The sequence below is a fragment of the Meriones unguiculatus genome, chromosome 9, assembly GCF_030254825.1.
Source record: "Meriones unguiculatus strain TT.TT164.6M chromosome 9, Bangor_MerUng_6.1, whole genome shotgun sequence".
NCBI classification, from domain to species: domain Eukaryota; kingdom Metazoa; phylum Chordata; class Mammalia; order Rodentia; family Muridae; genus Meriones; species Meriones unguiculatus.
The window spans coordinates 7,801,853-7,816,945 of NC_083357.1; the positions used below are offsets into that span (position 1 = coordinate 7,801,853).

The window sequence follows — 15,093 nt, forward strand, 5'->3', positions numbered from 1 at the left end:
TCTTTAATTTTTTGAGTTGAAGTTTAGCCTGATCTACATAGCAAGTTCCAGGCTAGCCAGGGCTAAGTAGTGAGTCCCTGTCTAAAAGAAAAAAACAAAACCTGTGTCAATTACACTGGGCGTGTAGCTCACTAGTAATAGAGTCATACTGACCGTTCATAAGTCCCTGGGTTCGGTCCCCATCATCACAAAAAAAAAAAAAAAAAAAAACGGAAAACCCATACTCCAACCCCGGCTGTCCCTCGTTCCCAGAATTCTCCAGGGCCGACGCCAGTGGCGGCCATCTTGACTATGGGCAGCCCGGGAAAGGTGCGCCTGCGCAATGGCTCTCCTGCGCTCGCCGTGGCGGCGGTGCTCCTGAACCCACGGGCTGGTGGTGGTCGGCGGTGGCAGGGATGACTCAAGCCGAGAAGGGGGACACGGAGAACGGGAAGGAGAAGGGCGGGGAGAAGGAGAAGGAGCAGCGCGGCGTGAAGCGGCCCATCGTGCCCGCGCTGGTGCCCGAGTCGCTGCAGGAGGTGAGGCGCGGGAGGGGCGGTGCCGGCCTCGGTTAGCCCGCGGCCAGCCTGGGCCGCGGCTGCTGTCGGGCCGAGGGGCCGGGCGGAGGCGGAAGGATTCGGGGCCCCTCCCCTGCACGCCGGGCCTGTCCCCGTGCGAAGTCGCGCGGAGCAGGGCAGGTCCGGGGTGCACAGGCTCCAGGTCTCCGCTGTAAGATGCCACAGTTCGGTGCCGCCCGGCCCTCAGGCTTGTTCAGGGATGGTTAGAGCTGCAGCCTGTTCCTTTGTTCGCGAATCTCAAGACAGTGGGGGTCATTTCACATTTAAAAGCGGGGGAAAGGTAGCCTTTCCCTAGACACTAAGAGCCTGAGTGTCAATAACAAGGTTAAGTAAAAAATTCTATATAGAATAGCGTGACACACACACCCACTAACCCCACTGATGAGTAAAGAAAACCCATTCCATTAGGGAAAGCGGGGGTTGGGGGGCGGCAGTGCACAGCTCCCCGAAGAAATAGCAGGGAGAGAGGTTAGACACTCAGGATTTCCTGTGGACCATTTCTGAGCCTTCTTCCTGTCCCATGCAAGGATTAAATGATCTACCCGGCAGGGCCGCTGAAAGATGCAGTTTGTTGTGGGATAAACTAGTTCCGAGGACCGCCCGAAGGAGGGAGTGGAAATGCAGTGTATTCTCCAGCCTTGACCAGGAGGGCAGAGGTCTCCAAGAGGCTAGAGATTTAGTGAGAGGTTAGACAGCTATGCAAGGTTCTCAGCACGTTGCAAGCGGTTCTCAGAGGGTTGCAAGTCCATCAGATATCCCACCCATCAGATATTTACATCAGCAAATATAACACAAACAAAAGGCGAAATAACAATCTTAGTGTTTTAAGTTTACGGTTTTATGTTGGGTGTCAGATTGAGCAGTTAGCATTCCTTTAGGGCCACCATTCTACATCCAAGCCACATGATTAATTCTGGCACCCTCACCAGAACTTGACGGGGCAGGAACGCCATTAGAGCAGGTGGTGGGTTGAATTTATAGCAGCTCTGTGAATCGTGTGGTCCTTTTTGTACACTCCAGTGAGTTGTGTCACAGCCTTTGACTTCCATACCCTCTGTGGCACCTGGACTGTATGGACTTCTCTCAGTCTCAGCTTAAGTAGCAAATAATACCCAGGAAATCATGTGTGGGGTGTACTGCTGGGTTTCTTTCCTAATACATTAAAATACGTAATTACTAAAAAATAATGCTTTAGGAAATTAATTCACATACTGTGGGTCGTTGCTGAGGTCCAGGTGTCCCTGATGGGTCGCAGACAGATATAGCTCTATCTGTTCTCCCCAGTCGATTGGGGAGAACATCCCTCCATAGCACAGTGATGCCAACACCATGTGCTGGGATGGAGTAGTACACAGGACAGAAGTGTCCCTCCCCTCTAGAGGCTTACTGTCTGTTGGGATGGCAGACAGACAGGAGTAATGATGGAAAGAAGGAATGCTATAAGGTCACGTTATGAAGGGTCCAGCAGATTTACTCTTGGTGACATTTAATTCGTTCCTGAAGAGAAGAGGTAGATGTACCTGAGAGAAAGAAGATTGCAGGCAGCAGGAACTGCATTGATGAAGGAAGGCTCCAGAGCCGTTGAGTTTTGTAATCAACAGAAGTCTGGACTGAAGTTGGGCATAGCGGCACATGGCTGCAAGCTAAAACTTGGAACTTGGGAAGTGGAACTTGTGAATTTTAGCCCTGCCCTTGCTACATAAACTGTCTTAAAAAAATAAAAATAAATAAAATAAAAAAGGTTGAAAAGATTAAATAGACTGAAAGGACAACAGTTCTAGAGCTAGGCTAGGTCTTGATTGAGGAGGCTGCAGCCTTTATTATATGTGTGAGCCACAGAAATGTTTTGAAAGAAGATATGCAGCAAGGACAGGGTGAAGAAGGTACCAAGGAGTCAGGCTGGGATTATGGTTCTCAATAGATAATTCTGTCTTTTTTCTCTTTTTAACAGAAGCTCTTAAAAATTATTCTAAAGAATTATGTACATGGATGGGGGAGGGTATGCACATGTAAGTGCAGGTACCCGTGGAGTCCAGAAGAGGGCGTCATATTCATGAGGTTGGAGTAAGTGGTAGTGAGCTGCCTGACATGGGTGCTGGGAACTGAACTCTGGTTCTCTGCAAGAGCACTGCTCCCTCTTAACTGTTGAGCTGTCTGCCCATTCCAGATTCCCTGCTTTCAGAGGCATAGCCAAGGTCTGTCCTTCCCTTACTCTCTGCTGAAACTGCATGACTCAAGTTTTGGGGACAGAAGTTTTCCCAAGTAAGCTTGAATTCTTTCCGATACAAACCTAAAATAGTTATTCCATAAAAGCTCCCAGCCATCGCCTTCCTTGTCTGGATTTGTTCTGCATTGTCAGCTTCTGTTCATTTCCTCTTCTGACGTACTAGGATGGAGTTGTAAACTCTGACTTTTAACCCCAGGGTCTTAGCAGATCAGGTAAATAGCACACACAGTGACAAGCACATGCTGAGCTTGTCAGTGGATATTGCTTCCAACACTATGAAGCAGTAGTGCTATGCTTACATTATTTTCTTCCTTGAACTCGTACTCGTCACCCCAGAAGCTTTTTCAGTTGGCAGATTCTCGAGCCTCATGGAGCTTCTCAGTCCAGATATCAGTAGGGAAGGCTTAGGCTCTTTCCTCTTCTATCCACAGAAGCCTTAGGTGCACTTTCCACCATCTTCTCTTTCATCCATTTGTATTTTTTACTAAACAGAAAGTTCTCTGACAGTAGAGACTTGACCCTAACCACCATTCTACCTACATTTTCTGGTATACGCTCAATAATTATATAGTAATTTGCACTGGGTGAGTTTAGTTTTGTTCATGTAAGTGAGGATTTATTAAAGTGTGTACTATGAGTCAGTTCAAGTGAACATAAAAGAATTTTCGTTCAGAAGAGCAAATGTAATATCTCTTAACTCTTCACTGGATAATTTTGATGCTTTTCAGTCTAGTAGTCTGTGCTGGTGAGTTTTTGTCAACTTGACATAAGCTAAAGTCATCAGAGAGGAGGAACCTCAAGTGAGAAAATGCTTCTATGAGATTGGGCCGTAGGCAAGCCTGTGGAATATTTTCTTAATCAGTGATTGATGTAGGAGGGCCCAGCCCATTGTGGACAGTGCCGTCCTTGGGCTGGTGGTCCTGGTGAGGAAAACAGGCTGAGCAAGCCAGAAGTAACAAGCTAATAAGGAGCACCCTCCATGGCCTCTGCAGCAGCCCCTGCCTCCAGGTTCCTGCTCTGAGTTGTTGTCTAACTTCCTTCCATGGTGATACAGAAGTGTCAGCTAAGTAAACATTTGCTCCCCAAATTGCTTTTGCCATGTTCTTTCATCACAGCAGCTGTCGCCCTAACTAGAACATCATATAATGTCTTCCTGTGTGTTAGTTAACCTGTTACCTGTGTGTTACTAACATAATATTTGTTTTTTTATGTCTGCAGCAAATCCAGAGCAACTTTATTGTTGTCATACACCCAGGTTCAACAACTTTAAGAATTGGTCGAGCCACCGACACACTTCCTGCCAGCATTCCTCATGTCATTGCACGAAGACACAAGCAGCAGGGGCAGCCCCTGTACAAGGACAACTGGCTCCTGAGGGAAGGACTAAATGTAGGTCAGGAGGAGCTGGGGATCAGCTAGGGTTAGAGTGTGTCTGGGAATCTTGAGCACAAACCCTCAGAGTTCTGCTTTTTAAAAATAGAATCATTCATTCAGGGTTGCGAGTATGGTTTTCATCTTAGCTAGTTACATTTCCTATTACTGTGATAAAACAATCTAAGAAAAGCAATCGAGGGAGGAAGGGCTTATTCTTTTCACAAATTCAGGCTACAGTCCTTCGTGGTGGGTAAGTCGGGGTGGCAGGGACTTAAGAAGCCAGTCGTGTCCACAGTGTAGAGCCAAGTGAGAAACAGATGCATGCGTGCGTGCTTCTGTGCACTCAGCTCACGCTCTCCACTCTTACCCAGTTCAAGCTCGCGCCTAGGGGATGGGGCTGCCCACAAAAAATAATTTACAATATCTTAGTAACTTGAAATACTTCATGATTTATCAGAAATATACAAAGCAGTGTGATACTGATAATCATAAAGATAAGTATTACATAGAGCTGTGAAGAGTCTCTGAAGTCTCTGAAATACTTTTTTTGAGACATAGTCTCACAGTGTAGTTCCAGCTTAGGTGGTACTCACTGTATAGACCAGGCTGACCTTGAACTCCTAGAAGTCTGCTAGCCTCTTCCTCGTGTGCACCACCATGCCTGGCTGTAATTTGAATAGTGCTATTTTTTTTTTTTAATCTGTCACAAGACACTTGAGGTTATAGAACTTAGCAGATAGTAGTAGGCTTGTTAGGGTTCCATTTTGACTCACTTTGTTTGAATTTTGAAATAGGATCTGCCCTTATAGTCCAGGCTGCCCTTGAACTCCTGTGTCAGCCTCACCAATACTTGGATGTTGGCATGTACTGCCACACCCAGCTCTGGACTTCTTAGGGTTACCATGGCTAAACAAAGACTAAAGAAATGCTCCCAGTTGATGAGAGAAACTCTCTGTTGATGGCGTAAGTTAGTAGCGTGCCTTGTTTTCTCTTCACTGCTGACCACCTTTTTTGTTTCTTCCCAGAAACCTGAAAGTAACGAACAAAGACAAAATGGCCTTAAAATGGTGGACCAGGCAATATGGTCTAAAAAGATGTCAAATGGTACAAGACGAATCCCTGTGTCACCAGAACAGGTTCAGTCAACTTTTCCTTCAGATTTATTATTTTCCCACCTCTCTTGATTTAGCCGTGTGTTGCGTAGCTGTGGGGATCTGTCTGTAACCCTGGCAGACTTTGTTGTCCATGCACTAGCATCTATGACAGAAGACACTGCATCTTCTGCTGGCTCAACACCCCAGCCTGTTGCTCCAGCCCCCACATGTCTACATGATGTTACTATGCTGAGTTCTGTAGCCAGTTTACAACAGAGATGTCTGTGTGTAACTATTTAAAGATGCAGTGGGGACTGCAGAGTCAGCTCTTACAGAGGACCCACATGCAGGTCCCAACACCCACATCTGTAACTCCGCTTCCAGAGGGCCTGATCCTTCTGGCCTCCGAGGGCATCAGGCAGGTATATGGTCCACATACATCCATGCAAGTAAACACTCATACATGTAAAATGAAAATAAGTAAATATTTGGAAGAAAATCCAGTAGAGCCGGTGGACAGCACTAGGCTACTCCTTATGAGCAGCATTTGTGTGGCTAGACACTGCCCTGGTCAGTGAGTGAGTAGGGAGTAATTGGGAAGGCCGAGGACATTTCTGTCTCCTGTAGACTTCATAAACACCAGACACTAAGTGTCTGTTTTTAATGTCTTTAATAATAATTTACAAACTTTAAAATGTTTCAACTTTTTTGGTGAAGGGTTTTGTTTGTGTGAAACATTGGAAAGGAATGCATATAGAAAGACTTGAATCATGAGAAAGCGTGGGCTCAAACTAAGGACTCGACAGTAGTTAAGATTTCGGGGAGCAGAACCTTACTTTAGCAGTTGGAACTACAACTAAAGTGATGTGTTTGTTAGGACATGAGACAGGCTTTACCACAGCGCCACCATCTGCAGTAGTACACGCATTGTGAGCATCGCAGAGGAGTTCTGTGTCCACTTCCAGGGTTTCATGTTGACCGGACCCTGCCAGGACATTCATCTGCACAGGGCAGCCATAGCTGCGGGGCAGCACACACCAACCTCAGCATGCGGGAGATGCACCACACATTATAACTTCATTCTTTCATAATCACCGGAAAGATACTGGTGTCAGAATAAGCTGTTTGAATTTTTTTTATCACTTTTGAACTTTTCGCTAAGGACTAAGCTAAGACACACGCCCTCCCGAGCCCACACAGTTTCAGGATCACCGATATCACTGTCTTGTTGCATGGGAAGGTGTCATGGGCAATAAGGGGCAGAACAGCCAGTTCCTGTGAGGACTGATTTATTCTGCATCGCCTCCAAAGGACCTGCCTCAGGGCTGGGCCTACCTAAACGTTTTCAAAATTTGAAAATAGAAGGAATACGCTCCAAACAAGAAATAGTGTAGACTGAAGCGTGCTTGCTTATTTCAGGGTCATACACTGTGTGTGGTTGTGCATGCCGTGCTCTGGTGTGGCTGGCAGCCTGCTTATGTCAGCATCAACATACAAGTGAAGCTGTGTGCTGCGAGCTGTGGGTGTGCCGTCAGAAGGTTCCACCTCCACGGTGACCCTTCACCAGCACTGCTGTGTATGTGACCTGTCACTAAAATGCTGTGGCACCCACAGGGTTCGCATTTGTTCCCCAAGTCTTCATGCACATACAAGGCGGAATTTCCAAGAAGGGAGGTGTGGCAGGAGGGAGAGGACTGTCGGTATCTCCCCACGTGTCTCAGCGTCTGAGAGGAGACCAGGGGACCCTGGCCCTGGCTGCCTGCATAAACACAGCTCATTTTCTGCTCTCTCTTCCCAGACGCGCTCCTACAACAAGCAGATGCGACCCGCTATTCTAGACCACTGCTCTGGGAACAAGTGGACCAACACGTCCCACCAGCCCGAGTACTTGGTAGGAGAAGAGGTGAGAGACTGTGACCGCGGCTGAAATGGAAAAAACCAAACCCATGGTCGAGCCTGAAATTCACTCTGGTGTTTGGTGACATTCCTTGTTCCTGTTTTTGAGGAGCGGATATTTACACTGGGATACCCCATGCACAGGATCTAGAGCATTCAGAAAATGCTACTGACCTTAGAGCTGTGAGTGTGCGTCCAGCAAACCTGTGGAGATAGTTCTGACGGTGTCCATCTTCCTTTCCTAGGCCTTGTATGTCAACCCACTGGACTGCTACAACATTCACTGGCCTATCAGAAGGGGTCAGTTGAATATCCACCCAGGCCCTGGGGGCTCCCTAACGGCTGTGCTGGCAGATATTGAAGTGATATGGTCTCATGCAATACAAAAGTATTTGGAAATCCCACTAAAAGATTTAAAGGTGAGGGAACGTTCAGCTATTTGGGTTTCTTTAAGATTCTTGGTGAATACAAGTACTCCTTACTGAATTGTGTGCAGTACATTGTCCTTGAAGCTATTCTCAACTGTTGGGTATTGGGAATATCTTTTTTGCTTACTCCCCTCCAGTGATTTCTGTCCCCTAACAGTTTCTTTGGTGTCTGAGCATTGCTCTGGTGTCTAAGCTTGCTCCTGTTCATGGCTCAGGCATATTAGCTCCCCAGGTTTCCATGTCAAACATTTACAGTGATTCTGAGGAGTCAGGGAACTTTTGCTGTTCCTGGTTTCTCCTGAAAACAAGAGGTTTGAGGTTTTGCTCAGGGCCTGTGTCTGTAGCTCCTGCCCCCATGCAGGGAAGCCTCCCTAGGGAATGGGCATTATGGGATTGGACTTGACTAGACTCGTGTTGACACGTTCTTTTGTTTTTCACTGTTCTTCAGTATTATAGGTGCATCTTGTTAATCCCTGATATCTATAACAAACAGCATGTGAAAGAGCTGGTGCATATGATACTAATGAAGATGGGCTTTTCAGGTATGCCTCCTGAGGTTCCATTGAAACCCTTTAAACTGTTCCTTTGCACTGACAAGGTTAGTTGAATTCACTGACTTATTTAAATGTGTATTCTGAAAGAACTGGTGTTCCTTAGGTGTTTTCTCAGAGATTTCTAGGTTCCTAAATTGGGTTGTCATTTGTGTCAAGGTGCCTGCTGCCGTGCCTCTGATGGTCACCCCTCTGCCTCTTTAATATTAGGGATTGTGGTCCATCAGGAGTCTGTGTGTGCCACCTTCGGGAGTGGCTTAAGCAGCACGTGTGTTGTAGATGTTGGGGACCAGAAAACGAGCGTGTGCTGTGTGGAAGATGGGGTGTCTCACCGAAACACACGGTAAGGCCCTTAGGAAGTGTCATTTTCTGACTGCTCGTCCGTCGCAGTCAGTTCACATTATCGCAGGCCAGAAATTATATAGGAAATGAAGTCTGCAGAGGAGTCCAGCGAGAATGGAGGTGTAAGTTCTGGCAAGGCTAATTTATTCAGATGACCTTGATCATAGGAAGCTTTCCAGCCTGCATTCACAGTAGTAGTTCCTGGGAGCAAGTTAGCTCCTTTTGTGTGGTCAGTTACATCCTTACAGCAAAGCTTTATCGCACATGTCTTGTAGAAACAAACCAGGTTTTTCAGGCCTAAGTTCTCTAGGGTTTTGAATATCTGCTGTCTTATCATAATGGTGCACGTTGCTCAGTGGTGAGTAACTTAATGGTGACTGTCTCTTTGTCACGTTGCTGATGCAGAGGTCGATACAGAGAGCACTGAAATAGGTCTGTTCCTCTAATTCTGTAGTTTTCAAACCAGGATAAGTAAAGAGTCTGTGACCTCCCACCAAAACTGCATTGTGATGCTCACATTTCTGACACCTTCTTTTGGTGGTGCTTGGCTCCTTTATGTTCTGGTGAGTGAAAAGCCAGTCTGCCATATGGTAAAGACACTGGACTTCAGTTTCCTTGTCCAGAATACTTATTTGCAAACAACTGGCAGGTTTAAGGCATTCCACTACTCATTTTAGCTGGAGTTCTAATCTACAATCTACCTGGTTTTTGTTTTGTTTTGTTTTGTTTTCAGTTCTTAAAACAGATATTTCTTAAAACATGCTATGTACCTTCTTAACAGGCAGATTAACCATCTTCCCCTTTCTTTTTACTTTAGGCTTTGTCTGGCATATGGGGGCTCTGATGTGTCCAGGTGCTTTTACTGGCTTATGCAGCGAGCAGGGTTCCCTTACAGAGAGTGTCAGTTAACAAATAAAATGGATTGTCTCCTCTTGCAGCACCTCAAAGAAACATTTTGTCATTTAGATCAGGTATGAACAAAACTAATGTTGCCGTTATCTTTGGTTCCAGTAAAAATGTTAGCTATTTAAAGGGACGTACAACTTGACCAGTCTCATGGTGTCTGTTCAGCTACCTTGGTAAGGCTGGAAGCTGAAGCTCTTCTGCTTGAGACTCTTGGGCACAGTGAGGGCGGTGAAGACTGTCTCAGGGTGTAGACAGAGCATTAGGCAGGCACTGACCACATGGTCTGACCGCTGTGCCAAAGGATGAAGGTTGAGGAGAGTGAGTGTAACAGGGAAGGAGATGGGTGCCAATGTTCGATTAAGTGTGGCTCTGTGGACTTTTATATGATGGATTATCAGCACTTAATCAACTCACTGTTGTATGTGGATTGCTTCAGTTTTAAACTTTATCCAGGTGATACAATTATGAATCTTATGAAACTTGGGAAACATAAAGACTGTAAATGTCCCAGCTATTGAGGACATATTCTTACTGAGTCTTTATTCCGATGGCTGTCACTAATGAAAAAATACCAAAAAACAAAAAAAATACAGGTGGCGGAGATCTCAGAAATAACGTAGAGAAAGTACAGTTGAAGTCTTGTTTTATGAAGTTGACAGTAAGTGGTGCAGAGTTGGAGGGTAGCTGTTTCACGTGTGGGCTGTACAGAGGCTTCTGCGTAATCTGAGGAGTAACTTGCATTGTTACTGTCATCATCTTTTCCTGAAATCAGGACATCTCCGGGCTTCAGGACCATGAGTTTCAGATTCGGCACCCAGATTCCCCTGCCCTGCTTTACCAGTTTCGATTAGGAGATGAAAAGCTCCAGGTAACCAGACAAGTGTATGTGTTCATGGGTAGACAGAAAGTGATCCCTGTTCAGTGAGACAGGAAATATGCATTCACAGAGAGAACTGCCAGTGTTGACATCAGAATGCCAGCTCATTGTTGTTTTGTTATTCCCCCAAGCCAGAGTAGCCCCTGTTGGAATACAGATTAGAACAGATCTGCCCCACCTTCTTTGTAAAATATTATATCTTAATTAGGTGTAAATGTGTATGTCTGTATGGATATGTGCATGTGTGTGTGTGCAGGTGCCCACAGAGTTCAGAACTGGGCATCTGGTATTCTGGAGCTAGAGTTGCAGGTGCATGTGAGCTGCAAATATGGGTGCTGGGAACCAAACTCAGATCCTCTGCCAAGAGCACTCTTAACCACTGAGCTGTCTCTCTAGCTCCCAGGCTCCTCTTTTAATTATTCAGAACATGGTGGGTTTTCAGATGGGCACTGGGCTTGCTAGGGAATCATAAAGTAGATTATAAGGCACTTACTTCACATTTGCTGTGAATGTCTCACATCCAGTTGCGTTGTGAGTTTTCCAGTCTGTCATGCACTCCCTTTCCCAGAAGGAATGCTGCCCAGTGTGATGGGGAGCACCTGCTTGGTGATTTTTGTGGGGGGCAGAATGAAGAGCCACCCTTTCCTAGGAGACAGCATCTTTCGCTAAGCATTCTTCCTTCTGTGCCCAGGCTCCAATGGCGCTGTTTTACCCAGCAACTTTTGGGATTGTCGGACAGAAAATGACGACTTTGCAGCACAGATCCCAGGGAGACCCCGAGGATCCGCATGATGAGCATTACTTGCTGGCCACACAGAGCAAGCAAGAACAGGTACACAGCACTCTGGTGGGAGAGGAGACGTTTCCGCACAAAGGAGAGCTCTACCCAGAATTAACAGGTCCTTGTGAGCAGTGCAGCAGTGCAGACCGACCTGGTACTGCTTTCAGAACAGGAGTTAAAATTTTAATTATTCTGTACTTACTTAATATAGAAAGTATTGGTGTAGGCCTCAAAGCTGAATTGTTTGTTGGTGGTTGCTTGCTTGCTTAGTTGTTGGGTCCAGTAATTGGATGTCTGCTTAAGGACATAAACTAAAGTTCTTAACTGCTAATCTGGTATCAGCAGCTCATGATGGAGACCAGGGGTTGAAATCTTGTTCGTCTTTGTTCCTGTCCTAGAGGCAAGAAGGAGGTAGATTGGATCTAAAAATAAGGATTCAATAAGGATTCCCTAGCAGCCACTAGCCTGTGGATCCCATTGAACTATTCCAGTGAAAAGTCAGCTTACAGAAAGGACATCTGTCTGTGCTGATATTTCAATCTTAAACCAACTGATAGGACGGTTCTGGAGCCTGCCCACTCCAGAGCCTGCTTGCCTTGACAGAGCATGCTCACCCCCATGCCCGGGTTACCTGGGCGTGGGTACAGGTTGTCTTGTACTATGGTGGGTTTTGCTTCTGGCGTTCTCAGGTCATCGAAGGGGTAGACTCACTGTAACTTGGACAGTGCCAGCAGGGTCTGTTGCACTCAGACCATCTACTGCTTTGTCTTATTTACAGTCTGCAAAAGCTATTGCTGACCGAAAGTCTGCATCCAAGCCCATTGGATTTGAAGGGGATCTCCGTGGCCAGTCCTCTGACCTTCCGGAAAGACTCCATTCCCAGGAGGTGGATTTGGCCTCTTCGCAGGGAGACTGTTTGATGGCCGGCAACGACTCTGAGGAGGGCCTCACTGCACTGATGTCCAGGAAGACTGCCATCTCGCTGTTTGAAGGAAAAGCCCTGGGCCTGGATAAGGCCATCTTGCACAGTGTAGACTGTTGCTGTAAGCACACCTGGGTGCCAGGATACAGTGAAGGGAGGTGGAGATAAGTGAACTGGCTCAGTCGTGCTTGAGATGTGCAGCATTTTCTCTCAGAAATCATCAAGCCTCCTCCATCCTTGCCTTGCCAGGAGCTGGGAATACAGTAATGCAGTGCAGCTGGTCCCTGGCCCCACAGCGCTTGCACTGCCCTTTAGTCTAGTGCTAGCAATGAAGGTTATCACACAGACCATAAATTACAACTCTGGTAGGTGCTAGAGTTGAACTAAAGAGTTCCTCCTGAGTTTCTGATCAAGATATGTAATAAAAAAAAAATTCTTTCTTGGGGAACTAGAGGTGGCTTTCTTGAGTAATGAGAGATATGAAGGATGATTGGAGGGTTAGCATTCAGAAGCTGGTGGCATTCTGGGATGAGGAAGCCTGCTAAACCAGCATGCTTAGCCAGGCAGTCCATAGCACACTGGAACTCCCATGCACCTCCTTAAGAAGTTTGACTCTAATCGTAAGAGTAGTTGGGCAGCAGGTCCCCGTCTGCAGTGTTGGGGGTGGATTTGGGGGGGCAGATCTTGAGGCTGTTAGGTTGTTCAGGTGACAGATAGTGGACTGGCCATGTAGGTGGGTAATTGGCAGGATGTCACTATCTTTTCAGCATCTGATGATACCAAAAAGAAGATGTACAGCTCTATCCTGGTTGTGGGAGGTGGTTTGATGTTTCATAAGGCTCAAGAATTTCTCCAGCACAGAATTCTCAACAAAATGCCACCTTCATTCAGGAGAATTATTGAGAATGTGGATGTGATCACAAGGCCTAAGGTGAGTTGTTTCATGATGCAAGTTGGACAGGACTCAACTGAAACCAGCGTTGGCTACATCTAATGGCAATGTGCGTGGATAGTGAAATCTGGGAAGGCATGGGCTTGTGACTGCGGAGTTTTAGCAACTTGGAGAAATGAAAACATTAATTTCTACTGGGTCACAAATATGTCAAGAGTTCTGGACTCAGCTAGATTTCTTTTGCTTTGGTGTTTTAAGATTGGTTTTATGTTATATGTTTAAGTGTTTTGTCTACATGTATGTCTGTGCTCATACATGTACATGGTGCCTGCAGAGGCCAGAAGAGGAAATCAGATTCTCTGGAAATGGAGTTAAGGTGTTTATGACCTGGCGTGTAGGTGCTGGGTACCGAACCCAGGTCCTCTGGAAGAGTGGTTATTAACCCCTGCACATTCTCTCCAGCCCTGATTTGATCTTTTGACATATGCAAACCTATTGCGTATTTAAGGCTGGCCTTGAGTTCCTGATACTCCTGCTGCTACCTCCCAAGTTTTAGGGGTTCAAGGAATATGCTGGTGTGCCTGGCCAGCATTGAGACTGGCTTTCTTTCTCTAGTCTGTGGACTGGAGATCTTAAAGGACTTTCTTTTTTCTCTTGAACTATTTTGAAAAAAAAAAAAAAAAACAAAGCCAGGCATTTAGCAATAGGTCCTACCTGCATTTGGAACTCCTGGCAGCGTTCTGATGTTTTCTTTGGGTGGGTGGGGGGTTCTTAGAGGTCTCCTTCCTCTGCTGGAACCTCCAAGCATGTCAGTGAAATCGTGGACAGGGACATCTTCAGTATTAAAAATTGAGTTCTCATCAGCTATAGCAGAGACGGGTATGTGGGTGATTTCTGCCTTTTGTTCTGGTTGTTACAGTGCAGGGGATTGTTAGGCCGGTGCTCTACAGCTGAGGTACAGTCCAGCCAGTTTCCTGTTGCTTCACACAGACATAAATCCTGGCTTGTTTGCCATTGACAGAGCAGGAGTCCCAACCCCACTTGCAGAAAATGGTGCCATGTATGTCTGACCTGCCTTTGCTGAAATAGCTTTATCTTTGTCTAGGACATGGATCCCCGGCTGATTGCATGGAAGGGAGGTGCAGTATTGGCATGCTTGGACACCACTCAGGAACTGTGGATTTATCAGCGAGAATGGCAACGCTTTGGTGTCCGAATGTTACGGGAGCGCGCTGCTTTTGTGTGGTGAAAACCAAAACTAGCTCTCTGCACATAAAAGACTTAAAGAATATATGTATTTTAATTTATTGACCTTGAAGCTTGTTTCTTAGAATTAAATGAATTCAACTTTATGTTAAAGTATGGCACTGATTTGAAATTACAGTCTACTTTCCTTCGGGTCTACTCCCTCCCTGATGGGAAGCCTTGCTGTGGGGCCTTCTGGCTTGATGAAACATGAAGCCCCATGCAGCAGCAAGGGGTGCTGTGCGAGTGCTGGAACCAGCTGTGCTGTGTTTTCCCTTTTTATTCTAGCAGCAGATCCAAGTGGTCTGTCTGGGGTCTGTGTGCATCATTCAAGGTCCTCTTGGAACTAAGCATTGTCTTTGTAACGCCTCACCCCCAACCTGTGTGTGTATATCTGCAATGTTGTTGTTACAACATCTGATAACAAAGTTTGATTTACAGAGTACCAGTGCAGAGCCCAGTACAGGCAAGGCTTTAAGGCTAGGCTGGCTAGTTTTGTTACCCTCATTCCTTTAGGGCAGGCTTAGGGAAAGGAGCAACTCAGTACCTGAAAAGGAAACCTTGTTCCTTTCCTAAAGTTAAACAGAAATGGCTTGGGAACGATTTAGAGTTGTTAGCCCGTATTGTACAATAAAACAGGTGGCTGCTGTAATTAATAACTTCATCTTCAAGTGTCTAGTTTGCATTTTCCTGATGAACCAAGTAAAAGCTTTTGGAGTTCAGTATGATCAGCTGACTTGACTCTGAACATTGTAGAGAAAAGTTAAACATAGCCATCCATACCACTGGTCCTGGGCTCTTAGGAAGTCTCTGAGCTGCAGCAAGGGACAGGCTGGACATGGTGTAGGCAGGGGCTACAGTGCCGGGGAGGGAGGGGAGGTGGAGCAAAGTTCCTTAAGCTGCCTGTTAGGCATCTGCTCCTGTCATTTCTGTCAGCAGCCTTGGCTTGGGAGGTAGAAGTCCAAGGTGGGAGAATTGCTGGTACTGTAAGGATAACCAGG

At 46.2% G+C, this 15,093-nt stretch overlaps 1 protein-coding gene across 2 annotated transcripts; it reads left to right on the forward strand.

The window, feature by feature from the left end:
* The first annotated feature begins 266 nt into the window (after positions 1-266).
* On the forward strand, positions 267-14,199 carry Actr8 (actin related protein 8). Of its 2 annotated transcripts, none has more exons than XM_021635221.2 (13): positions 267-518; positions 4,003-4,173; positions 5,184-5,294; positions 7,051-7,155; positions 7,394-7,567; positions 8,025-8,118; positions 8,338-8,470; positions 9,287-9,440; positions 10,148-10,243; positions 10,944-11,084; positions 11,812-12,076; positions 12,723-12,886; positions 13,953-14,199. In XM_021635221.2, exons 1-13 carry the CDS (start codon positions 396-398, stop codon positions 14,094-14,096), a joined length of 1,875 nt encoding a protein of 624 aa, XP_021490896.1. In that variant the 5' UTR covers positions 267-395; the 3' UTR covers positions 14,097-14,199. The 2 variants fall into 2 exon arrangements, with proteins under 2 accessions (XP_021490896.1, XP_060246771.1); XM_060390788.1 differs by having other exon boundaries at positions 387-518; positions 4,040-4,173.
* The last annotated feature ends 894 nt before the right edge of the window (positions 14,200-15,093 follow it).